At 45.9% G+C, this 26,025-nt stretch overlaps 1 protein-coding gene across 1 annotated transcript in view; it reads left to right on the plus strand.

Moving 5' to 3' along the window:
• Positions 1-26,025, plus strand: part of TLL2 (tolloid like 2) — an 84,970-nt gene that overhangs the window by 6,981 nt on the left and 51,964 nt on the right. The window contains exon 3 of the mRNA XM_053983220.1: positions 23,575-23,685. Coding sequence (XP_053839195.1) covers positions 23,575-23,685 — 111 coding nt within the window. The remainder of the gene's footprint in view (positions 1-23,574; positions 23,686-26,025) is intronic.

Below are 26,025 nucleotides of genomic sequence, written 5' to 3' on the forward strand. Positions count from 1 at the left end.
GGGAAACTGGCAGTGCCGTGTGTCTGATACATTCTAACCTGCTTCCCCTGACACTTTAATTTCCTTCTTTTTTCCCCGGCCTTTGCTGCAGAGACCTTTGTGCTCTCTGCCTGCTTCCCTTTGTGTTTCCTACAGATTCATTTCAGATGTTCCCCCGTCTCCCTTTTGCTGAAGCCTTCTCCAAACCCTGCCTGGAGAATTGCTCAGATCCTTCTCTGCTTCGTGCCTCAGGTGTTCTTTGGTGCCTTCTCCCCCAGGCTTCTCCCGACATCTCCTCTCCCGCCCTGGCAGTAACTCCCAGAGGTCAGTAGGTTCTTCTGTCCCTGCTCTCCCAAGAGCAGCCCTGTTGTGAGCCCAGCTGCTGTGCCCTTGGCCAGCCAGGTCTGTGCAGCAGGCTGTTTGCTGTAATGAATGGGCTGCTCCGCCCAGCTCCCCTTCCCTTTGAGGGGCAGGAGGGGAGCAGGGCTGGCTCCTGTGACTCAGCGGGCACAGCTGTCTGTGCTGAGCGGCTGACGCTGGGACTGGGGGGACACTGACCTGACAGGGCAGTCTGTATGCTGATTTGGAGATGGGCAGGCTTGGCAGAGAGGAGACACCTCTGACACTGAATGACTCTGTTGTCCTGGATTGATAGAGTACTGGGTGCTGAAAATTACCTTTCTCCACTTTTCATGTCACCGTGGGTGTTGCCAGTTTCACACTCAGTTCAGTGTGACTGAGCTTAGCATTGTCTGCAAACAGCATTGCCTAATGAGCAGTGCTTTCATTTGCTCAGAACTTCGGCAAAATCGGCTGGTTTGTTTGGCATTTTGCAGGCCGAGTTTCAGGTGGGATCTGCCGGAGGTTGCTAATTTCAAACGCAGACTTTGAAAGAGACAGATGTAATTATAAACTGTGCCTTTCTTCCTGCTAACAGTGGCTGTACCTGACAGAAGGGCTTGTCCCAGCTCCAGGAACAGACATCTGCTGTGAAGGATTGTCCACACTGCTGTGTGTTGGCAGGATGTTTGTGATGAAGGTATTGGTTCTGTAAGGCATTGGTTCTGCTTTGAAATGCCTCAGATATAAAAATCCTTAAACTCACAGAAATGCCAGTGTTAGGTCTGCTTTGGAGCTTGTGGTGTGGTTCCTTGGGCATGAAGGCAGATGATGTGACATGGAACTCTGCCTTGAACAGCTATCCTGTGCAACGAATCTAACCTGAGACTCAATTAAGTACAAGTAACAAAGGGGATTTCTGGCTGCATTATCCATGTCTCTGATGCAGAAATTGGGTAATGGGTAGTAAACAAGGCATCTGCTGCAGGAGAAGCTTGTACAGCTGCATGGCAGAGGTGTTTGAGCTGTACCAGAGTCAAGACTGCCCAAACTGAGAAGCATCCATTGGTAAATAATTCTTGCAGGCAGTGGGGGAACCCAACATAGTGACCTTCAAGTTCAGTGACCTTGAAAAAAGATGGAACTCTTGCACCTGCATTTCGCTCACTGAGTGCCTTGGACCTAAGTAGATCTATTCCTTGGGTCACTTCTTGTCAGTAGCTCAAACTAGATGTGGGCAGGGAGTGATAAAGCAGCAAGGCTCTGTGCTTTATGTGGGGTCTGCCAGCAGGGCTTCAGAATGCATCTGGCTTCAGATGTGCTTGATATTCCAGAGGTCTAATTCAGCCTTCTGTTATCACCAGATCTTGTACCCTGCCATTGCCCAGATGCTTCTTTGTTGGTTTGGTTTTTTTGGTTTTTTTTTTTTTTTTTTTTTTTTTTTTTTTTTTTTTTTTTGGCCTGTGCATTTCCAACAAACGTAAGGAACAGAATTTTATATAAAAGTGAGTTTTGAGAGGCTTTGGCCACGAGACCAAGAGTTGTCTATGTGATTTGCACAGTGTGATTTCTGGAGTCTGTTTTTCATGGTTCTGTTGCAGTTAATCACATCAGAGATCCAGAGACCATTTTGTTTTGACCGTGCTGGTACTGCTGACCCAAGCAGGCAGAGATGCTGTGGCTCTTGTGGCTGACCCTTTGAGGGGGCAGGGGTGGCCTGTCAGGCTGGTTTTGCCCTGGAAGAGGAGTCTGGTTTTTGCTGTGCTGTTGATGGTGGAAGAGTGTTTTGCTGGGCGACACTCTGAGCTGCAGCTGGTGCCTGTACCAAGCTGCTGATGTGCTGTGCAGTTGACTGCTGTCTGGATTTAATCTCTAACCTTTGATTGTTCTTGAAATCATGTTCTAGGGATTTCATTCCCACCCACACTGCTCCTGTGACCCCTTCCATTTCCTGGGTGTCTAAGTACAGAACAGAAAAGATTCATTAACCTGGTAAGTAACCTCTTTTTATGAGGGAAGTGATTTTCCGTCACGCTCTGTTAGATCCTATTGATTTCTGGTTTTCCCCTCGTTGGCCTCTTTTGCCATATATTCTCCTTTTTGTCATGCTTCAGTAGGAAGGTGATACGTGATACGCTGGTTTAGTTTTTTTTCATGTTTCCTGGGCAAAGAGCTGGGATCTCCTAAGGACATTGCTCAAGTGCCCACATCTCTGCCTTTTCTTGGAAAGCTTTGTTGTCAAGGCAAACTGCTGGTTGGTAATAGGATGTTGACATGAGGAGTAAAACTTCCTGGCTGTCCTCTTTTGTTTTGATGTTGAAAAGAGCATCTTTTTCTCTCTTTGCCCATTGTACAATCCCTCATCTCTTGGCAGAGGTGTGATGCATTTGCCATGGGGTTCGCAAGCATGCATGAAATGGAGACCTCAAACCATCACGTGTGCCTGCTCTTTGTGTCCTCCTGGGTCATGGCAGTGGCTGGGTCCTGGTGCTTTTGTGGTGAAATGGAAGGAGCTGCCAGGTTTGGGCTTGTCTCAGAGGCTTGTTGTTACAGAGATTGGCTGTGGGAAGTGTGCAGGGAGGAGGCTTCTCCTTGGATCTGAGTGGGAGAGCTTGGGGGTGTCCCCTGTTTCAGAAGGGTGTCATTCAGTGCAAAATTCCACACAGGGCATGGGGAAAGTGTTTGCTTCCCAACCAGTTCCCCTCCTACGGTGCACATTTGTGTATTTCTCCCTCTGAACAGCTATCTCTGTGGTATTGCAGGTTTTGCAAAGATAAAATGTTCCAAATATTGCAATGCAGTCTCAGCAAGATGCCTTGGTTTTGAGAAGGCTGTTGTTGTTGTTTTCTGATGTACTTGATTTTTAGACTGAGCCTTTCTGTCATTCAAAGCACATATTTCAGTAGTTGGAGAAATAGTTTTCTTTGCAAAAGTACACTTTCATCTTTTGCGTTAATTTCTCAACTTCCACGGTTCTTGCTAAATTCCTGATCCTTATGTATAAATGTTCTGTGCTGGTCCTTTGTTTAACTATTGCAATTGAAGCATCAAAGGCTTAAAGTCGAAGGGAGTTTTGCATTATTACAGCACAGGGCATTCTGAAGCCATGGTTGGTCTTTGTGCTGCCTAGTTGGTCCTAGTGCTGCTCACGTTCAGCTGATCACAGTGATCAGCTTTGCCCAAATAGAGGAACAGAGCTCTGTGTGGCAAGGATTGTCATCTAGATTGTCCTAAAGAAAGGTGAATGAAGAATAGGTCCTGTTTATTGATGAGTCTTAGGCTGTGCTTTCCCTAAAACAGGCAGGTAAACCCGAGGGGTCGGTGAAGGGGTATGAGTTCTGTTTGCAGACTGATCTCTAGTGGTGCAGAGTGGAGAGCTGTGCTCCCAGCTCTCAGCACAACAGGGCCTGGCTCCCTGGTGCCAGGCTGTTGGAAGCCTTGCTTTCATGGTTCACTGCATTGTGTGGGGAAAGAGGAAAAAGGTAATTGGAAGTTTTTACTGGGAAAGGGGGTATATATTTTGGTTGAATACACTGGAAATCTGCTGAAGACCTTGGATCATAGTCTTTGCTATTAGCTGTAAGCAGTTGAGAGGAAAAAACCCAGCAAACTAAAATGTCTTAAAACGCCTTTGATCAAACATTTAAAGTGGTTTTCCTCTTATTGCTTTCAAGGCTTTGAACTTTGAGTCTGTGGTGGTTGTTTTTTTGTTGGTTTTTAAAAAGTTTCTACATGTCCTTCACTAACCCCAAAGGCTCCTAACATACCTTGAAAGGGGCACTGTAATCTGTCCACATTAATGCAAGTCAGAGTAGAGGGGTTGGAAGTCTCGTAGCACAACAGGGAAGGCTGGTAATGCTGCAGAGGGTGGCACCATCAAAGGAACAACTGGATGTGGGCCTGGCTAGGGAGGCTTGGGACTCTTTGGACTGGTATGTTCTATCTGGTGAATGCAGGACTGCAGCTTGGTGTCCTCTTCCTTCAGGACAGTTTTCAGAAAGCAGAAGTGTCCTTTCAGTCGAAGGCTCAAGGGATTGTGTTCAGGAGCGTTGCAGGTCTTCCTTCCTCTGTGTGAGGAGTGGAGCTCTGCTCTGCTCTGTGCTGCTGCTGTGTCATGCCAGCAGCTTCTGCTTCCCCAGGGGCTGGTCTGAGGATGCCATTGTCTTCAGAAGAGGGAGACTCTGGAATGAGCTGTGTCCTGAATAGACTGGAAGTGAGGGACAGGGTTGTGTCTCTTCTCTCCTCCTTTTGCTGGCATGGAGGCAGGGAGGGTGACAGATACACGGGAAGTTCTGTGAATCCTGGGGCTCTTGTTACTCATTGTCAAAAACTGCAGCAAACTCTGTTATGTTGTCACAAGCCAAGGTCCTGGCCTTGTCTCCATCACCCTGCCTTGCCCTGAATTTTGCTAACATGCATGAATACAGAGTCCTGAAATTCAGGTTCATGGTTCCAAAGTTCATGGTCTTGAGAATAAACAAAAAACTATTGTGGTGGCTGAGAGCTGCATACCCCATTAACCCAGAATCATGAATATTTATTGTGATGGATTACAAAAGAACATAGAGACTATATTGTATTTCCTATAACTTTATTTCCATGGCATCTTTTATTGGTGGGTCACTTTAATGTAAGCTTTGCTTATTTAGTTGCACACTTTAAGCTGATTAACTTTTTACTAATAAAATGTGTGTTGCCTCCCTTTGTCCCAGCTACCATTTGTTTGTACCTACACTCCTGTGACAAAGAGTCCCAGAGAAATGCTTTAAGCTCTGAATAGATCCCACTGCTGGAGGCTTGGGCCCAGCTGAATATGTCTGAGCTGATTTCAGCCTTGCATTTTCCCTTTCTCTCTCTTGCTGCCTGAATGTTGGACCCTCAAAGCAAGGTCTTTGCCACGAACACTTTCCACTCTTGAAACAATTTGTGGTGCTCCAGGGCTAGCAGGAATTATTCAGCCTGTTAGTACTCTCTGAGCTGGGCTAGAATAAAAGTGTAAGTGGTGGGAATTGGGGCTTTCCAACCATGAAGACTGGTCTGTGGCTCTGCATCTTCAGTAGTTTCCCAGCTGGTAACCATGGTATTCTTTCCTGCTTACAAAATTTGCCCTGTCATTCAGTGTCCAACATACAGCATGTTTTACTGTGACATCTCTCTAAGAGAAGTATCACCCCAGAGAGATTATTACATCCTGCCATTTTGTTAAAGACCCTCTATAAAAATTATCCTTTTTTGCCAAGACCATTCAGACCAGAATTTCAAAGTTAGTTGGGAGCCCAAAGGCATGGATAAGCACTTGGAAAATATCTTCTCAAGGCCTTTATTAATATGTTCCTCTATATTTGGAGCTTTGCTAAAGCTAAAATGATCGCTTAGAAATGTCCTGTTAATACTTAAGAATGACTGATCTGCCCCAAAACAAACTCTGTAACCCGTTTCATTGGGGCAGCAGTAAATGCCAAAGGAGATGTAGAAAAGGCTGCTGTAGACTCCACAATCCCCTGTCCAGAGATGGCTCATTGACTTTCATTGGATAGCTTTGTCGTCCACCTGCTTTCTTTTTGAACCTGTGTAAGCTTTTAGCATCCAAAGCCTGCTGAATAAGAAGTGCCAGACAGAGCTTAACTGCAGCATCCCTGTGTGCTTTTCTTACTCACCTGTAAAGGAGTCAGAGCATCTGGTGTCTCAGAGGTTTAGTTAGTGCTGCCTACCTGTTTCCATCCTTGTTTCCTTTTACACCAAAGCTTCCCACGTGTTGGCTCTTGTCTTGGGGAGATTCAGAGGAACTCAGCTGTTTTTAGTAGCAGAAAATGCTCATCCTTTGCTGTTGAAGGAAAATTCCTTTCTTTAAGAAGTGTGAGATCACACTGGCTGTGGAGAAGGAGGGGAAACATTGAGGGCAGTAGCAGGCAGCCATGCTGCACACCTTGTGGAACTGCTTAGTGCTTCTCTGCTGCACACTGCAGCAGATCATACAAGCTTATAACTGGCTTTCAGCTGCTTTGGGATTCTTCTTAGGAGCTAGGAGTGACCCAAGGAAGAGCAGTTTTAAAGAGCAATGGATAGGGGCACTTCTTAGCTTGTGGAAGTTCACAACCTGTCCTCATTCTGTAGGCACCTGGAAAGCATGAAGTGGCAGTGCAAGTCCTGTGGGTAGCTCATGCTCAGTATTCCTGGCTGATGGCAGAAGCATGTGTATTTAGTGTAGTGCATTGGTTTCCCTCTTCAGGGGAATATTTTGGGGTTTATTTATTGCTTCAGATCTGTGAAGTTCCTTGGGTTTTCTGCCCCAAATTTTCCCAAGGGCTGCTGTCCTCTGTGTAGGACTAGTGGGGCAGATGAGGTTTCACATGGGTCATGATAGATTTTCATCATCAAGTGTGTGGGGATAAAAGGGTGTATTAGCAGCAAGCCCACAGAAATACACTGATGTGTTCCCCCTTTCCCTTGCTCTCTCTCCCATTGTACCACACTTGTAATCTTTTCTGTGCAGTCAGACCTGGTAAGGAAACAAAGGCAGGCATGTGAAGCCATCACCAGCCATGGAAATAATGGTTTCCCTTCCAATGGCACCCAGTCCTGTGTGACAGTTATGCCATGTCCTGCAGTGGGGACACTTTTGATATTAAAGAACACTGTGAGCTCATCCTGCCTAACCAGCATGTTAGTTGCTTTGTTTGAGGAATATGGTACGTTAGAAACTGAATTATGTTTTCTGAGCTTCCTTGAATATTAATATTCTCAACATCCTCAGACTGCTAGACCCTGGTAGTACCTCTTCTTACCAGTGGATTTGCCTGCTTTCAGCTCCTCAGTGTCTGATGGTGAAGGAGCTCTGTCCTCTCTTGCACCTAGGTACATGAAGGTTTGCTCCCCACAGGACTGGAGGTCTGTGCAAAATCTGGAGGGAAATAAGAAGAGCACAGCTTGAAAACCTCCATGTTAGGCCATGCTGCTTTATGGTGTTTTTTATTCTTGTGCAAGGTATGTGCCATGCAGGGAGCGCTGGCATTTGATGGGTGTTGATGTGCCTGCAGAGGGATGACTGACAGAAGGGGGAGCAGATCTGCTGCTGCTAGGTTGTTACAATAGCTGAATAAATGGAAATGGTTTTTGATGGGGGCAGCCCTTCTGGAAAGTGCCTGCATTTTGCTTTCCACTGATCCAGAACTGGCTCTGAGAGGGTGAGCCAGAGGCAAATCTCTGTCCTCATCCTTTATGCTTATGGTGGCAGAGAAAGGGGTTTGCTACTGCTTCCTCAGGCTCTCCTGCTGAGCTAATCCCCTGTCCATGGCATCCTCTGGAGGAGCAGGAGGGATTGAAAACCCTGGAGCAGCCACTGGAGCAAACACCTGAGCACCACCTCTTCTTTCTAACCCAGGACAAGTATCCTGCAGTAAATGAGCCACTTTCTATTTTGGTGCCTTCCTTTTTTTTCCAGCAGGGCTGGGGACCCTGCCTGCTGCTGATGTTCAGGGTTAAAGCTGTGGGACAGGAATTAGATTCCATTTTGCTGTTTTTGGGTTGGATTTTTCCCTGACTAGTCTGCCTGTGGCTGGGAAGTGTTTTTAGAGCCTGAGCCAAGAAAGGGCTTCATTGTCTCAGAGCAAGGCTAGCATGGAGCCTGTACTGGCACTGCTAAATTCTGGCAGCTGCCTCACAGCAGCTCTGGACCCTCTCACCTTTGCTCCCTCCTTTTGTCAAACTGCAATCTCCCACTTCAAAGACAGGCACGCTCCTGACACAAGACTTTGCTATCCAGAGGGCACAAACAACTTGTCAGGGAAAGAACTTGTCCATTTAAAATGATATTTTATTAAAGCTGAGAAATGTCAAAATTGAAGTTTGCTTTTATACCTCCAGCCCTACCCTGCTTACGTGTTGTGATAGTTGCTAATCACGTGATTGCATGACACTGCTTCAGGAATAGATCCAGCAGTGCGGCAGAGGGCACTGATTTGGACAGACATCCTTTCTCTTCTCTTGCAGAGTCAGGGCAGTACACACAGAGCAAGGATGAAAAAAAGATCCTTGCTAGCCTTGTGCTTTACTGGGTGTTTGGCATAGGAGCATATGGATCACTTGCAAAAGTGCCGAGTACTTGCTGTCACAAAGTGGGGAGCAGAGCTTTGACAAAGACTGGGCTAATGCACAGGGAGCAACTGAGGTGTTTCAGAGGGGGATGGCCAGCAGAAACGCTTATGATTTATATTTATATGTTTATATAGTTGAATATTTACAATGTAAGTTTATGAATGTTTGTGAAGGCCTGGGATGAGTATCTCTGATGCTTTGTATTCAGGACAAAGCTGGAAAGCGAGGGGTGGGCTTACTCAGGCAGAAGTTCACCCACTGCCTGCGGGTCCAACAACTCCTCTCTGAGCCAGCCATGTCCACTGATGCTGCAGTCATGGCCACTTTATTCCAATTTAAAGCTGGGCTGCTGTTGAGGAAGATGGTCTTCTCTCTATCCTCCTTCTCCCCATATCAGTGAGCTGTAGGAACTGAGCACAAAGAGAGACTGATGTGGTTTTTACCCAGAACCAAAAGGTTTTTTTTACTTTCCAGTCCTCTGAATGCTTGTGGTAGCACAAGAAAGTCCATAGGAACAAGTGATTGGAAAGGAAGATGGGATGTAAAGAGACAAACCCAGCTGCCTCTGGGAAGTAAATGAACAATTCTGCAAGCTGCATACCATCTACAGTTGATGGTATTTCTGTTGTGCATGTGCTTGTCTCATCCTGCTTGTTTGTCTGGATAGTCATGGCTGTAGTTAACCTTTCCTGAGAGACCCTACAATTTCCATGAAGTTGCAGGAGATTTCATGTATTGACAATGAAATATGACTGGAAAGCGCTCAGGATGAGTTAACAGTTAATGGCAGTGTAAAAGGTAAACAATATTTGCATATGGATGAAGCATAAGCCTTATTGAATATCATCTTCTGCTGGATGCCTGAGGAAGCAGAGCTCAGCTCTGGCCTTCTCTGGGAGGTGAAGGATTAATGATGCCTCCTTCAAACTGCTGAACACTCTATTTCTATGCTGGCTCTTCACATCTGCTGTAGTGTGATACAGTGCTAAATGCCATGAAAGGCCTTTAAATGGCAAACAGCTTCCACCCGAGATCCTCCTGATTCCAGAGCCTTTGCTTCTGGTCTGGACCTGCAACCTACAAGCAATTACATTTTGTATGAGTTCCACCATCTTGCCTTTGGACATGGCGGTGAGTTGATTTTAATTCCATTCCCAATCTCCAGTGTACTGATTTCTGTTCATGAGAAGACTTGTATTTTCAGCAGTGATATCCCCAAAAGCGAAGAAGACTGTGATGAGGAGCCTGGATGTGTTCTGAGCACTTTCTGACACCAGTTTTCCATTACTGTGGGCTCACATGTGCTCCAGGCTTCCTGCAAAGTTTAGGGCATGAAATAACTCCTGTAATTTGGACCCATGGGAAGAGGCTGAACTGGAGAGGACCCTGCACTAATGGTGGAGGAAGCAGGGGTGGCTGCTGTTAGTATGCTGAATTGCACAGCATTTTCATTCATTCCAGCTGTTTAATGGGATTACATGAGGAGTGGCTTCTGCCTGCAGACATTTAGTGCCTATGGAAATCTGCAGCTGTCTGAGTCGGTTATGTGCAAATCCCACATCTCCCCTTTATGCGTAGGAATTTCTGAATGACAGAAACCATGTGAATCAATTGCATGAGTAATTTTTCTTGTGCTTCCCCCACTATCAAATTTGAGGGATATTTTCTGTTAACTGTGTCTGTGGTCCCCAACAACTTCCCCAAAGAGGGAGGAGATGCTGCAAGGTGGCCACTAGATGTAGGAGTAGGATAGCTTTGGTGAGTGTGGATCCCCTTTCCTTGAGCAATGGGAGACAGCTCCCAGTGCAAGGCAGTGTGGAGCTGGATGATCTCACATTCCACTTGGTCAGACTGTCCTTTCTGCCTGGTGAAGTGACAAGGAGTAGACACCTTCCACCCTCAAGAAAGGGAAGGGAGCTCCCCAGCACATTGGTGCTGGTCAGCAGTGGATGGTCTGCCTAATAGTGAAGCACTGAGGTGGAGATCTGGGACATCCAGCTCTATCCTGGATTCTGTAACCATAAAATAATCACTTCTTCAGGACAGGCTGAGAAATGTGGTTTTGGATGGCTCTTTGAGGCACCTGTTTGGTGCCTGCTCCAGCAAGCTCTGTCTGAAGAGACAATGTGGGTTTTACTGTGCAAGGCCAGTTCCAGTAGGCACAGGCTCTGCACTGCTCTTCCCTGGGGTGCAAGTACAGCGTGCCATTGTTGACAAGGAAAATAGTGGCATCCATTTACTTTCCCCTTTGAATTTTTAAATCCTTCTGTTAGCTTCCTGTCCATATCCAAATATTTCTTATATGCTTCCTTGATGGGATCTACCTCTTGGAAAGCAGTAACCTGGGTGAAGGCCTTACTGACAGTCCTCCCATCTACACATCTACAGACCATTAGTTTGGATGTGGTCTAGCTGTAATATGGCAAGTGACCTCTTGGCAGGCTGGAATAGAGAAGAAAGCCACTGTGCATACTTTAGAAGTGAATTGGTAGCTTCTGGTGTCACAGCAATATGTGGAAACATGAAATTACAGCTTATATGCAGCCACAGACCTTCGTTTATACTTTCAACATTTCCAGCAGTTACAGCCTGGTGCCCAGTGGAAATGTCTGGATAAGGACTGAGCAAAAATCATGGCTGTTCTATGAGTAAGTAACTTCTTCTGGAACAAGGAGCAGGATACCCTGATAGAGGTTTATGTAACACTGGAACAGATTTCCCAGAGCAGTGGCAGCTGCCCAATCCCTGAAAGCACACAAGGTCAGGTTGGATGGGGCTCTGAGCAACCAGATCTAGTTCAAAGTGTCCCTGTTCATTGCAGGTGGTTAGAACTAGACCTTTGCAGGTTCTTTCCAACCCAAACCCTTCTGTGATTTCCACATGTTGAGGTGTTCATCACAGGTCTTTTCCAAAGTCTACCCACCCTGATCTGTAAAGTGTGTTGCTGCAGTGGCATGATCCCAGGAGGAGGCAGTGTTTGGAGCAGTCAGCAGCATCTGACTCTGGAAGGGGCTGGGGAAGCCCAGGCAGACCTGGGAACAAAGGAGCTGTTGCTCAAGATGAAACTTTTCTCTGTGGAAGCCAGACAATCTTCTCATTTATGTGCAAGTGGCATTTGGTCACAGCTCTTTGGCAACATATGGAAACTGTTTAAATTAGCCATATGAGCCATGCGTGAAACAGATGCATGTTCTTGAGCAGGCTTTTATCGTTGATGTCGGAGCGAGTGAAGGGTGCAGCTGGCTTGCTTGGGAAGTGAGAACATGTCCTCACCCAGATGTAGTTAAGTGCTTGAAGTGAAACAGAACTAGCATGTTAAAGAATGTATCAATAAAGTCTGACTTCTTATGGGTACCTACTGTATAAATAATAGGAATGGAGGTAACGACAGTTAACCTTTCATTGCTTTTGTGGCTGCTCATAGCTGGAGCAGGATCAGTTGTGTCAAAAGAAGACAAGGTGCTTAACTTCCTCGCTAGCATCTTTCACTTGTATGCTGGTCTATCAACAACCTACTTTAAAACTCCAAGGTCAGATCAGAGCACAGTTCTACACCTTTCTGAGCAATCTTAGTAAAGAGAGTGTAATGAGATCTTGCTGAAGAATACAGAAGGCTGCTGTGACTTTTGGGTGTGAATCTTGAGAGCAGTTTTGAATGGTGAGAAATTGCACCCAAAGCTGATGCTTCTGTAAGTGGAGCTACAACAGCCTGTGGAGCTGTGTGGAGCTCTGTACAGTGGGAGGATTGTGTTGCTGCACAGTCCTCAGTGCTCACTGCGGTGTGTATGGCTGTGACAATAAAAATGCCCTTGAATATTGAGAACTTTGACTTTATGCATGCCAACTGTGATGGGATAGACCAAGGTGGGAGTCACTGAGAAATCAGTGACTGTTGCTGTAGATGTTTGGGTGACTGAGTTTAGCTGATGTGGAACAGTAACACCAAAATACAAGAACAGAGCATTTGTGGCAGGGATACTCAGAAAAGGGGGAGGAAGCAACAAATGTTTTGGGACATCAGAAAGAACCATCTGAAAGAAAGCCATAGCAGGATGCAGACCTCTCCTGTGAGGGCAGCACTGTGATTTTGTGTGCTGCACAGGCATGTCTGCACAGTGCAGTATTTATAGAGGGGTGTGCTGCTGCCAGATTTGTCGTGCTTGCCCTTGCAAAGCTGAGTGGAAGAGTGCCTGCCAGAGCAGGCTGGCTCCATCCTCTGCTGTGTGTCCACGGTGCAATTCCAGAGAGGCATTTGAACAGGCTGCTGGTGAGCCTTATTAGCCACAGAAGGGGACACAGGAGATCCTGTTTAATGATTTTAGGAGATCTGTATAAATGATGAGGCAATCACCTTTTTTTTTCAGGTTTCTTGTAGGGTTTTAAAACAGACAGGGAATGACCAGAGGGGCATGTGGTATTTTAGGGGTTCTAGAGCCAAGTGTCTCTCTGAACCAAGAATAGTTTCAGCAGCCTGTGCTGTGGGCTGTGTTACACTGAGCTACCAGTGCAGTACCCATCTGAGGCACCACTGTCTGCTGCAGGATTGTCCCCTTGGGGGGAGCCATGACACTAGAGGGCAGGTTTCAGTGACCAAGGTGAATTACTTGGTAAATGTCTGCTTCTGGGCAAGTTAATGGTGCAGGGAGTTTCCCTGAGGTGCACAGTGTGATGTGAGTGCCCCTTCTCAGACACTGGTGGGATGAGCCCTTTCCTAGGCTTCTGGACACCAGCAGCCACCTGATGAGCATGAACAGCCCTTGTGTGGAGGGGATTGCCATGGCTGTAGCACCAAAGGTTTCAAATGTAAACCCAATGCAATTTCAAAATGAATGAGTGAACCAAACAGCTGTTTGTGAGGACAAATACTGATCCTTTGACTGATGGATGAACCTGAGTGGAACACCTCTTGTGATGTGTTTTGACCTCTTGTTTGTTTTTATTCATATGGTTCTTTGGACTGTTTTTGCCAGTGGTGAGACTCTCTGGGAAGCATCCTTGTCCCAGGTGTTACTCTAGTAATGTTTTGTGTATTACAGGGGTGCAATGCCTCATTTTTATGAGGTTATTTCTAACCCCTAAATATTTGTGGTGAGGCCAGTTCAGGATGGGGACTGGATGGTGACTGGGCAGCAAGGAAGGGCTGCATTCCCTGCCAGGGTGAGTGATTTCCACTCCTCCTGCTGAGAGTGCCACTGTAATTTTTCATGTATAGTATCTCCTTCCAGGGAGTGTTTAGAAGTTTGATTTTTATTGAGAAGAGTGAAGAAAGGAGATAAAGTCTGCTGGTCTCATTCTCTTTAGTTGTTTGTTTAGGGGGGGTTTTGTTTGTTTGTTTGTATTATTGGAGGGGAAATAAACTTTTTTTTTTTTTTGCCCCTTATTAACACAACATAAATGCTGTTTAAGATTTCATCACAGCTCAGCATGTGTCTGGGTCAGTGCCAATGCCTACTTGGGACAGTTCTCTCTAAAACTGGAATTGCCTAGTGCTTTGCTGTGTTGTGCTCACCCATTTCCTGTGCTATCACCTCCTGGTTTTTGCTGATGCTGTGACTTTGCAGTTTGTGAGGGCCCCAGTCCTGTGGGTTGTTGAGACCTTCATTCCCTGGAGTGAGCTCTAGTCCTTTCTGATTTGCAGAGTAGGAATGTGGCATTTGTCTGGTTCCTTAGATCTCATGCAAGGATGACTTTTTCTTGTCTTATTTGCTGGGACACCTGTGCCTGGCTTAAGGCACAAACTCCGCTGTAATCTGGGGTGCCTTTGGTTACATCCCATGCCCCCACCATGCTGTCAGTGCTATAGCCACTCTGGCTTCTAATCTCATTCTGATCTCTTCATTGTGGTGTTTTTGGCAACCCAAATTCCCCACCCAGGCCTGAGAATTTAACATCAGCACATTTGCATGACTGATCGGATTTGTCTCGCTTCTGTGACGACATTGTTTCTATGGAAAATTAATGGATTCTCACGTTGTATTTTTAATGGCTGAAACCACCTCCCTGCCCACCCTCCCATCCCCGAGCTTTCAGAAGGAAAGTCTGTAAACAGCTCAAATTAGCTATCCTCCATAAATAGCTCCCATTTCTTTCCTGCCTGCTATCCCTTTCTTTTTTCTCTTCCAGCAGTGCTGCAACACTCCTCTCCTGGTGTTGGTGGATAAAGAACAATGAGTAAAATGAGCCTATGTTTGCTTTCCTTGTCTGGCCCTTGAATAGATGTGATCTATCACGAACTGCCTCCTTTCATCCAGGACCATGTGGTTTTAAATTGTCAGCCTGCCTTAAAGTTTGCTCCAATCAGGCCTGCTTTGCCACCTTCCTTTTTTGAGGATGCAGCTCAGTTCATGGCTGCTCTTCCGTTCATTTTTGCCATGAGCCAATTTCTTCCATGAGTGGGCAGGTGACAGGGAATTTTCTGCCTATGTGGGGTCACCCATTCCCCTGTTGCAGTGCTTGGGGTGAGAACAATGAGGTTTTGACACCTGTGTGTGTCTGGCCACCTGAAGGAAAAACATCCCTCCCCAAAGGATGCAATTTGAAATGAAATGTGCTCAGGGGAGGGGGGACAGTGCTTAGCCACTGAGCCATTCTAAATGAAATTAGGAGAGTTTTAGTCTTAATTTTTTATTCTGTCATCTCTAAGGTTATGTTTCTTATCTGAATTTTGAAGAATAAATCCAGGGCAAGTCCCATGGTATGGGAATTATCTGAGGAAAAGGTCTGACCTGGATGTCTCCTCCCAGCAGACTGGAACTGATGGCCATGAGGCTCAGAAAGTCTTGTGGGATGGCTGCTAAGGGACATGAAATATTTTAGGTCAAGGTCTCCTAACTCATGGTACCAAAACCAGTAGTGAATAAAAGAGCCTGAATTCATGAGACAGAAACTGCTGGCAACCAGTCTCCATGCCTGTCCTTGAGGTGTGCTGGGGTAAGAAGGTGATCCCTAACTACTCTCATCCTTAAATGGTTGACTGGTGACAGTCAGGGCCTGGAGTTCCTACAAGGCAGAGGAGAAGGTCCCATGAAAAGAGTTTGTTCCATTGCTGCACAGCTGGGCTGCACTTGGCTTTCCTTGTACTGGGGTGTGCTTGCTGCTAAAGATCCTGATTTCAGCCCCACCAGCCCGAGGTGGGATGCTGTCTCTTGCTGAGAGTAGCTCAAGTTATTAGGGACCTCAGCTGAGCTTTTTTTCCTGCCTGGTACCTCAGCTAGGAGGTCGTGTTGCCAGCAGAACAGGCTTTCCATTAGTACTTTTTTCCATTAGTAATTGAGATGCACAGCTACAAATGGCAGGCAGGAAACTACAGGGACCTGATGTGTTAGTTACTTAGGACAAAAACATTGTCAATTTTTTAGGCAAAAATGATGAAGATATGGAAATGAGGTGGTTGCTTTGAATTTTTGTGGCGTGGGGGAAAAGGGGGCAAGAGAGAATCTTCTCTGTGCTGGCAGAGGCTCTGCTGAAGCAATGGGGTGTGCAGAGTGTTACTTTTCTGGATGCTATTGTTGCTTGGGGCTTTGGATTATATTAGCATGTAAAAAATGCCTCCAAGGGAAGGGGCACAAATCACAGCTTGGCCAATAGGGAGGGAAAGAGGACTATAAAACAGAAAATCAATTTAATACTCAGTGGGTGTTTGCAGCGTGCTCACCCTTCCTTCAAATTGCCAAAGGAAAGATTAATTAAAGTTATACTGAGCAGCAAAAATGATGAAGGGGGTGAGATGGGGCTTGTGTAGTTCAGCTTTCTCCATAATTAATTGACAAAAGCATTCTTGGATTTCATTACCCAGAACCTTGCAGTTTCCTGCTCTTAAAGGGCAGCTGAAGCAATGCTGGATTTCCAAGACAGCATTGCTGCCTTGCAGGTTGAGCTAACAAGGGTCACTTCATAGGCACCTGGAGAAAGGGCTTCTCCAGGGCTTCTTCATCACATTGTGCTACTGTGTTATTTACAGGTCTTATCATTTAGGATCAGACCACAAAATCCTTTTATCTGGTTATGGTTTTGTTTCCTGGTTCCCACTTCTGTATGCACTGTGGGGTGCAGGTGTTGGCAGGGGTGGAGACAGCTGGTTCCTGGGCCTCTGGTCTCTGTCTGCTGCCTTCATTTAACCAAAATAACTTTGAGCAGGGTGTGACAAAAGCTGTTGGAGAATCATGGCCATGGTGGAATGGACAGAATCTGGGAAGGATACCTGTGTCCATCAGGTAGCAGAAGGGGGCCAGAGTTGCCTGGTCAGGAAAGCTAAGTGAGTTGCTGAGCTTGGTTTCACTTGAAAGGGAATGAGGTCTCCAAGTGAATTTACCTGCTTTTGGGGTGGCTTTGAGGATGTTTGTCGGTCAGTGTTGGGGGACAGAGCTCAAACTGCGTGTGTTCATGAGTCCATGATGGCTTCTCCCTAAAGTCTGTTTCCTGCCTACACAAAAAAAAATGTGGCCAAGAGGCACTCTGCAGACTGTGTACAGCATCAGGGAGAAAAATTGAGATGCACAGCCAGATCCCTGTCTCATGTCAGCATTGCCATGGAACTTGCACCATCACCTAGAGCAGAAAACAGTGTTATGAAGCTCCCACAGCTCAATTTACTTCCTATGGAAGCCTGAGGGGTTAAGCCAGTTGCTTGGGTTTTGCCCCCCACATTACAGGGGAGCAGCTTCCTTAAAGGAAGCACCTGTGAGGTGCTCTGAAGTGCTGGGCAGCAGACACCCATCCCCTTCTCTTTTGAAGGTGCAGGTGTTTAACCATTTCAGGGCCCATAGAGGGAGCTGCTTTGCTGCTTGTGCCATGGATTTCCAGCTGCCTGGCATGGCTTTCCAGCCCTGTGTTCACACATGCCCTCCTGCACTGCTCATTTTACAGGGAATGGCTTCGTAGATTACTGGATTGGTGTCACTGCCATGCTGAAGTGGAAAAGATGAAGACCTTGAGTGAGGAAGTAACCAGCAGCAGTAGAGCTGTGAATTTTAAAATGAAAATGCCTTTCTCCTAACCTGATTTTGGCAAGCTCTATTGCTTGGTTCTTGGTTAAAATAACATGGTATTCAGTCCAGGGACAGCAAAGCTGGGCATTGTGTAGGCTCACATGTATGTTTGCAGTTTTGAATAAACTCAAGCCCAAAGTATTTCTTTGTTCCTGCATTGTCACCTTCTAGGGTAGGAAATACATTGAATATGAATCAGGATTTCTGGCCTAATTGGGTCTCCTGCAGATTACTTCCCAAGAGAGGGTGCTTTGGGAGCACTACACATGATAATTTAGGCAGTTTAGGTTTCTGCAGAAATGTGAATAGGGATTTGGAGTCTGATTCCCAGCAGATTTTGATTTTTTTGAAATATTTGTTGCCATTTAGAAGCAGACCATGTTCATAGACATTCCTACACAAACTGAGAGTAATTTCTGAAACAAAATGTGCTCCCTGGACAGGGGAACTTCCCAATGAAGACAGAATCACCAAGTCCTTATTGCCAGGAAACCCCACTGATGCCAGACACCAGCTCTGACTCCAAACACCCTTGCTGAGTGGAGCTGGTTACCACCAGAGCCTCCATAGCAGCTTATCCCCAAAGCTGGCCAGTGGGAAACTTCTGCTCATTCTTGCTGAGGAGAAACAAACTAATCTGGATGAAAACACAGTGGCTGAATGTGGCAGTATTGATGCTTTTTGTTAACTAGCTGCTTGTTTTCCATCTTCCTTTGTTTTGAGTGTTTGATGCTCTTGATCTGGCCCTATTTCCAGATTGCTGATCTGGGATTTTTTCTCTCTCTTTCACTCAGGCTATTTTGAGGCTTTGCTTTTCCCTCTGACACAGCTGTTACTTTGCCCTGAGGAATGTATTGAGTTTTTTCTCTAAGGTATAAATCTTAGCATACTTCAGAATATTGTTCTGCTGGTTCGTGTGCCAGCAGGAGGTTCAGCAACAGATCTGTCTTCCTGTGAGAAAAGAAATATGGAGGTGCTGGGAACGTGCTTTGATCTGTTGATTTATTTTCTTATTGTTAGACTGCAAAGTGTCAGCCCGAGTGAGAGCGTGGCCAGCCCTGAAAATCAAATCTCCCACCATTCAGACCTGTCAGGCTGGGGAGCATTCTGCAAGTGCTCAAAAATAACTTGGCATGTGTTTGCCAGTGCATGAGGAGTTCCACTGCTGTTTGCCAGGAGGTGGGATGTGTTACCATGTCCACATATGCCCAGCACCCCTTGCCAGGTGCTCCTGTTGCTCAGGTGGGAGGGACATTGGTTTTCTCTTACATTATTTGGATGTGGTTGAGTCAGCTCTAGAACAAAGGAACTAATTGGTACCCCAGGACCTTTCCATAATGTGCATGATGGACAGCAGAGATGTGGGTGGGGATAGAGGTTGTGCCTCAGAAATGCACGTGTGATTGATCTCATGGGTGGGTTCAGAGCACATCCTACACACCCAGAGCACTGAGAGGCACAAACAGAGGGTGTGGCTCATCCCTTGGGTGGCACAGCTGAGTCTGTGCCAGGCAGGCTCTGCCAGTCACCTGCCTGTGATGCTCACAGAACTGGAGATGTCAGGGTTAATTGTGCAGGCGCTTCTTCCTTGTTTATTTTGTACTGGCACAAGTCATGAGGTACCTCTGCTTGGGAACCCAGCTATTATCTACACACAGGGGCTGGGAATGCTTGTGAAAACTGAGTTTGAGTTGTGAGTATTGATGAAACAAGTCTGAGGCACCTACTTGGGTTCACATTGCTCCTTGTTTAACCTGCTCGTTTCTGTATTGCCCTGTGGGACACCTGCTCAAAAAGAGCAGCAAAACTGTGTTAGAACTCTGCTAGAAGGACTGAAAGGAAATCTGTCAGTGTGAGCTGTGCCAGTTAGCTGCAAATGCAGAGAAGATCCTTGAGCTGCTGACATACACAGCTTGGCATGGCCCCATAGCAAAAGGGCCCCTTTGACTCAAATTGGAAAACAAAGTCTTCAATCTAAGTTCAGATCCCATTCAGCACATAAAACCTGCCATTTTTTAATAAAAGCTTCAGAATCTATACTTGAGGTGGAGTGGGATGGAGGGTGCTTTCCTGGCAGGCAGGGTATACGTGTTTCCAAAGTCTCCCTTTCTGTCAATCTCTGTCAAAGCTGGTTCTGATCAGTGCTAGAGGGAAAATTGCAGTGGTCATCCACAGTATGCACAGGGGGACTGCCCTGCTGATCCCTGCCACCAGGAAAAACCTATGGCCTATACTGGTGCTGGAATAGGGGCTTCCTGGCAAGAGTTTGTGACAGGCAAATGGATGGAAGGTTTGCTCCAACTTGGTGGCTGAAGATCAGTCCAAACACAGACACTGGGTGATGTTTTTCAAGTATGGAGTTACATTTTTCCTCTAGCAGCTCAAGTGGCTCATGTTCTTGTAGAAGCTTGTAGCTGACTGTGGTGAGAGTGAAGGATACCCATCCCCAGGAATTTGTCTTGAAGTGTTGCAGATAAGCCTGGTTTTACCAAATTGCAAAAGTGCATTTTGGGTTGTGATGTATTTTTAGGAACAGTATTATTATGTTTTCTGTCTGAATACCATAAGCTTTTTTTTGGTGATTTATTCTTTTCCTTAGATGTCTTTGAAGGAAAGAAAAAAAAACAGGAAGTACAAGATTCTTATTAAAAACACACTTTTCATGGAAAATGAAAGTTTTAAACTGTTGTGAACACTTCTGAATTGAATTCTCATGAGAGACAGCACAATTATTTTTCTCCTCTAAAATAGGATTGTGCTACTCAGAACCAGGGAAAGGAGAAAATGCAAGTGGGAAATAGGAGAAGGGCAGCATTAGTGGGGGAAAAAGCAAGTTGGAGGTGATTCACAGGGAAGAGTGGTGAACCTTTTAGAAAGAAGACTCTTTGTACTGTCACATTACTGGGGAGTCCCCAAAATGTTACTGTGGAAAATGAGGACTGTGAAGACATTCATGGTTTTTGGCTCTGGCTGTGGGGGAGGCACCTGGAAAAACGGTTGAGCCTGTCCTCTGCCCAGAAGGAAGTGTGCTCCTTCCCAGTGCCACCTGCCATACTTTCCTGGTGTCATGGCACCCCTGTGCTCAGCACACAATTCAGATGTCAGCATGTGGACTGTTTTCCTGTGGGAGAAATGTGCTGAGAATGCAGACAGCTTGCCAGGCTGCTTTTTTCATTTTGGTGCTGAATTTGTTTGTTAAACACTGTCATCCTTCCCCTTTGCCCAGGAAAGAAATGCTGTCTGGTTGCATATGCTGGGGGGGGGTGAGGTTCAGCATTCTTCAGGTGGTTGGTGTAGGTTACCAGCCCAGTAGAGAAGCAAAGTCTCTCATGTTGGCTCCATCAAGCTCAATAAGAGCTGCTCTGTTCTTACTATCCAGAGCGATTAATGCATTTTCTCAAAGAAAAGCTGGCATGCTGTTGCACTGTGTGTTAAGAGTTTGCACCTGGGTGTACACTACAGAGCTCTGCCAAGAGACACTCTGGTTTCCAAGCTTGTTAGCCTGAGTTTGGAGATTTTTTTGTTTGTTTGTTTCTTTTTTTTTGTTTGTTTCTTTTTTTCTTTTTTTTCCCCGGAAATCCTCCCACATTAAATTAAAATGGAGAACTTAGTAAAAGAAACCAGAAGGGATGGTTTGAGATGCTTCCTTTGCCAGCAGTCTCTGAACTTGTGACCCTTTAAAATAAAGTATTTGGGCTTTCCTGTGGGACAGCTCCCTCTGGGTGGAGGCAGGCTTACAGGCTTGCATGTCTTTAGGAAGGGGCCTTTGATGGCACAGGAGAAGTTGCAGTGTAGCATTCTCAGCTGGGACTTCCAGCAAGGACAGTTGTTCAGCTGGCTGGGGACTGGAATAAATCCTGGTTCCCCTGGAGCACACTGGGACTGCAGAGAGCTAGAAATAAATGCTAGGGAAATTCTGCTTTTGTAGTGGGCTATCTTTCAGGATGATGAATTACTTTGTAACAGAAAGAGATCCCTTTGCTAGAACTGGGAGTAAACTGCTGCCTTCCATTGGGAAGGACAAGGTAACAATTCCATTGGTGTAAATCCACGCTGCAGGCTTGCCCTGCAAGCTGTGTTTTGGCATGGGCTACCTTGGCCTGAGAAACAGACTGTGTGCTACTAGTGGGAAAGAGCCACTGAGAGCCCAGGGTGGTGGCAATGAGTTGGGACAGGAGGTTGGACAGGAGGGTAGGGAATGCTGGCGGCAGGTGGCCAGTACAGTGATGACTTACCAAACGTGCCTGGGGAGGTAACTGGATGGCATGGGATGCCGTTTGCATCTCTGCCTCCTGACTGGGCAAGTAATTTCTGTGGAGAGATAAAATGTCTTCTCCTCAAATTGCACTCACAGGAACCTCTGTCACTGCTTTCTTCCACTTCCACTTTCATCCCAGTCAGCTTGGGATGTTTGGCTGTACTGGTAGACTTGTTACCTGGGGGGGATCTGCCAGTGTTTTGTGTTCTTCTCTGTTCTGAGTGACAGCTCGGATTGCCCAGAAGCTGGGGAGAGCCCGAGTTCTGTGTTTGTGTAGCAAATGGAGGATCGACCCTAGTTATTGATGATGTTAGTCTGTGTTATAGATTTGTCTGCACAAGCCACGTCCTCTTCTGGAACTGAGTTTTGGTAGCAATTTTAAGGGGACCCAGTCAAAAAGCTGGAACAGGTAAACAGCCAGGTAAACAGGGGAGACAGCTTTGTCCCAGGGAAAGGGAGAAGCAGTAGAGTCACCCTCTGCTCATGCCAGGGCTCTGCTGCTTGTAGCAGGCAGTAGCAAGCAAAGATTTCTTTCCATGCCCGCATCCCAGACCAGTGACATTGGCAAATACTATTGTAGTGACTGAGGTGCTGAGATTCAGAATAGCGGAATCAAGTCCTGCATCAGAACCAGTACCATGTTGTGTCAGAGAAAACTCTGAGTTAACCTTTCTTAATTCAGTTGCCACAGATGTGATGGCAAGTTTCTGATATTCAGGCAAAGGTGCATGTTCCATTTGGTCCTGGCAGTAAAAGTGAGATGGTTGGTAAAGCACGTTGGTTTCTCAGGCCTAATGTGCTTTGGTCAGTTATGTTCCTAGTGTAGCAATGGGATGTTTTTTCCCCTCAAGTAATGCAAATGTTGACTTAACAAGAGAAGTAAAAAGAAATTTCATCAAATCTGGTCATTGTTGCAGACAGTGCTTTAGCATTGTTCCTTGTCTGTCTGACCGAGTTCCCTTCAACCATATCATTAATAAATTTGCTCTGTTTTTTCTAATTTTTCATCAGCCTATACAGGCCTCTTGTACAAGTTTTAAGAGTTCTGTTTGTAATCTGTTTACCTCTGAAAGATCAGCTAGGCTTGGTCAACTGCCTCATTGCCTGTGCTTATTTTGTTCAGATTCTCAAAATGGTACCTATTGGTACTGTGTAGCATCAACTCAGCCAGGAAATACTCCAGGGCTATATTTTTTTCCACTCAAATGATTTCCAGTCTGTTTCTCTGAGCTGTGAATGTCAAGTGATCTGTTGTTTACCTTATTTTGCTGCCTTCTGACTGAAATGCAAAGATTTTTATAAAATTGAAAACTCTGCAAACTTAAATCTAGGGAACTTATCCACAAGGGGACAAATAACTGGTGTTTCTCTAGCTAAGTGGAAATGGTAGGCTGGCTCTCAGGTTGGACTGGGACCAGTGCAGTGTGTCTGGGTGTATGAGGTCCTGAAGCCTGTAGCCTTTTGATATACAGTGCTGAGCTCAAGTGCTTCCCTGCTGTCCTCCAGTCTTACGCACATTGTTCACCTGGGGATGGTGCAGTGCAACGTCTCAGTAAGGGTCTGAGCTGTGACTTACCTAGTTCCTTCACAGGAAATAGAACCATGCTGGTGGTTGCCTCATGCAGGCTTTAATGAGGAGTGAACACCACCTCATTGAGAGTCACACCTATGTGAAGGAGTGGCACAAGGAATCCCAGGTCATCATCTCATTCTGGTGGATCTGTGCTGTGACTTAATGTAAGTGCTGTCACTTGGCCTCCACTGATGTCCATTGTTGGTACTTTTAGAGCTGCAGCAACCTTTGACCTTTTTCTGGTCCACGAAGTCATTGCCTTTTATGTGTGATACAAGCCAACTGGGAACTGTACCTTCCTTCCAAAATAAAAACTAAACTAATTGCACTTTGTTTCTCTCCAGCTGCCTTTTGGGGAGATATCGCTTTAGATGAAGATGATCTGAAGTTGTTTCAGATAGACAGAACTGTTGACTTAACAAAGCACTCAGATGGCAACGCAAGACACACTTCAGGTAAGGGCAGCCCTGGGGTGGTGATGCCTTCTTTCACCTGGTTTTGTCCTTAGGGAAGGAGGACTTCATTTCCCTCGTGATGCTGTTCCCACAGCCAGGGTAGTGTGTGCAGAGCTTAGTTATGGCACTGGGGGTGGGATCCAGCTCTGAACTTTGTTAAATAAAAATCAAGTCATAATTTGATGTAGCCAAATCCTATCTTGGCTGAGGGATATTTTCAGATTTATAGCACTGGTCTCTTTCTAAGAGGACATACCTTTTTGCTAATTTGGAAGGAGATGTGTTTGAAGTTGGGCCATTCAGTTTGTCAGGAGTTCTGACTCTTATTATGCTCCTTTTTCTTTCACTCTTTGATCTTAATGGAATAACACATTTTTCAGCTGTCTACTAGTAAAACCCACTGCAGTCATGCATTCAGACTGCCCTAGAAGTGATATTCTAATCAAAATAGGTAAACAATTGTGTTGATTTTCTATAAAGTGTGTGCTAAGTTTGTCCCCCTGTGCAACTCTAATGCATGCTCAGTCTCATGCCAGACCAAAGGTGTTTCTTGACTCAGGACCTCTGACTGGACTCCAGCTCTAACAGTCTCTGAAACACTGCATCTGATTCAGAGGGCTCCCCACAGTGTTTTTTCCTTTGGTTCACTTTATACTGCAAGAGAGAAATTGCTGGAAGTCTGAACTCTGAGAGGTACGAGAGGGATTGGAGACAAAGAAAGTCAGAACAAACTTCTCTTTTTCTTTGCTGTTCTGCCTCTAGTTAGCAAGTAGGGTGAGAGGGTGGGTAGAGGCAAAAATCACTGAAATTGTATATTCACCTGACCTCTGCAACTCAGCTCATCTATCATTTGAAAGCACTGGTTACAGGTTCTCTTTCCTTGTAACTGCCTAGCTTTGGCTTCAGAGCATCTAGGTACCATGTAGGTCTGGTTGTGGGGGTGAGTGGTCCAGCTTCCTATTGGGATGAGTGTGAAAGATGACACATCCAACACAGGCATATCTAATTGTCAATGTCACTGAAATTCTGGATAGAGAAGGGCTGTCCAGTTCTTCAGACTATGGGTAGCTCCCTGGAAATGCCATTGTCCTGCATTGCCGTGTCACTTAGCCCATTCATATCGTGCTTTTGGCTGGCACACATTCTTAGGTGGTAGGTTATTAGAAGCAGAAGATATATCAGAAAATGAGGTCTAAGTGGGACAGGCGGCATGAATCTCTTTCACATCCCTTTGTTGATTCCTGAAGTTAGATGAGGACATTACTGGGAAAGCAAAGTCAGATATGTTTGAATGTATCCGTTTTCTCTGGTAATGTTTTTGGTTGTCGTGTCTAGCACATCTCTTTCACTTGGCACTGGTGCCAGACCTGGAAAATGAACTGGGTTTAATAACTCGCATCTATATAATTTAATGCTGGCATGGGTCTCTTACAGCCACAGCTTGTGTGGTATGTTTGGACCAGTCTCTTCTTTGCACTTTTTACTGATGCATCATACAATGCCTTGGGTGAATGGAGATGTCACCTCACTCACTTTCCCTTGTCCTCATCTCTAGCAGGTTTCATTTGTATCCCTGAGAGTGCAGCTGACAAATGGGCAGCCCCTGTGACTGTGATGCTTTCTGCAGAGCACACACAGAGGGATCTCTGTGGTCACCTGCCCTGTGAGGGGCTCTTTGCATGGGCAGGAAGGGTTGATTTTTCTCTTGTGAGGCTTGTTTGACACTCAAGTGAATTGTAAGAGGGTGGCCTACTTCAGCATGGTGGGGAATTGGGCTCCATTCTTCCCTGGGAGAAAATCCTACTCCCTGCTTTATTTCCAGTGGGAAGAATGCAACCTCTGTACAGAAACAGCCTAAGACCCTTTATGAATGGAACCCCTTGAATGATAACATTTCAGAGTTGCCTAAAGCTGTTAATCGGATTAGTTGTATAGTGGAGGAAGTACTTAGTACGTGCACACAGACACCCAGGCCCTTCGCATCTGGGAGCTGCAGTTCTGACCATGTTTTTAGGCCAGGCATTCTTCTTGCACGGTGTTGTTCCCTTGTTCCCAGAAAATGCTGTTCAGCTGGGAGGAGAAGGGAAAATTGTGCCATTTGACACTGCTGGGCTGTTTATAGGTGTGCACCCTAATAGCTTGTGTGGAGCATCTGCAGCTGTCAGGCTCTGCAGGAAGATTGAGGTTCCCATGCACTTAGGAGTGATCGGACACATCAGAGTGATCCTCTGGATCCAGCAATGTACTGCTTGAGGGAAAGCTTTGCCTTGGCTGGTAAAGACAGAGACTGTCAGATGTTTCGAGTTTTCCCCTTCTTCACTCTCTCCCAGTCATTGTCTA

Source organism: Vidua macroura, chromosome 8, assembly GCF_024509145.1.
Source record: "Vidua macroura isolate BioBank_ID:100142 chromosome 8, ASM2450914v1, whole genome shotgun sequence".
Lineage (NCBI taxonomy): Eukaryota > Metazoa > Chordata > Aves > Passeriformes > Viduidae > Vidua > Vidua macroura.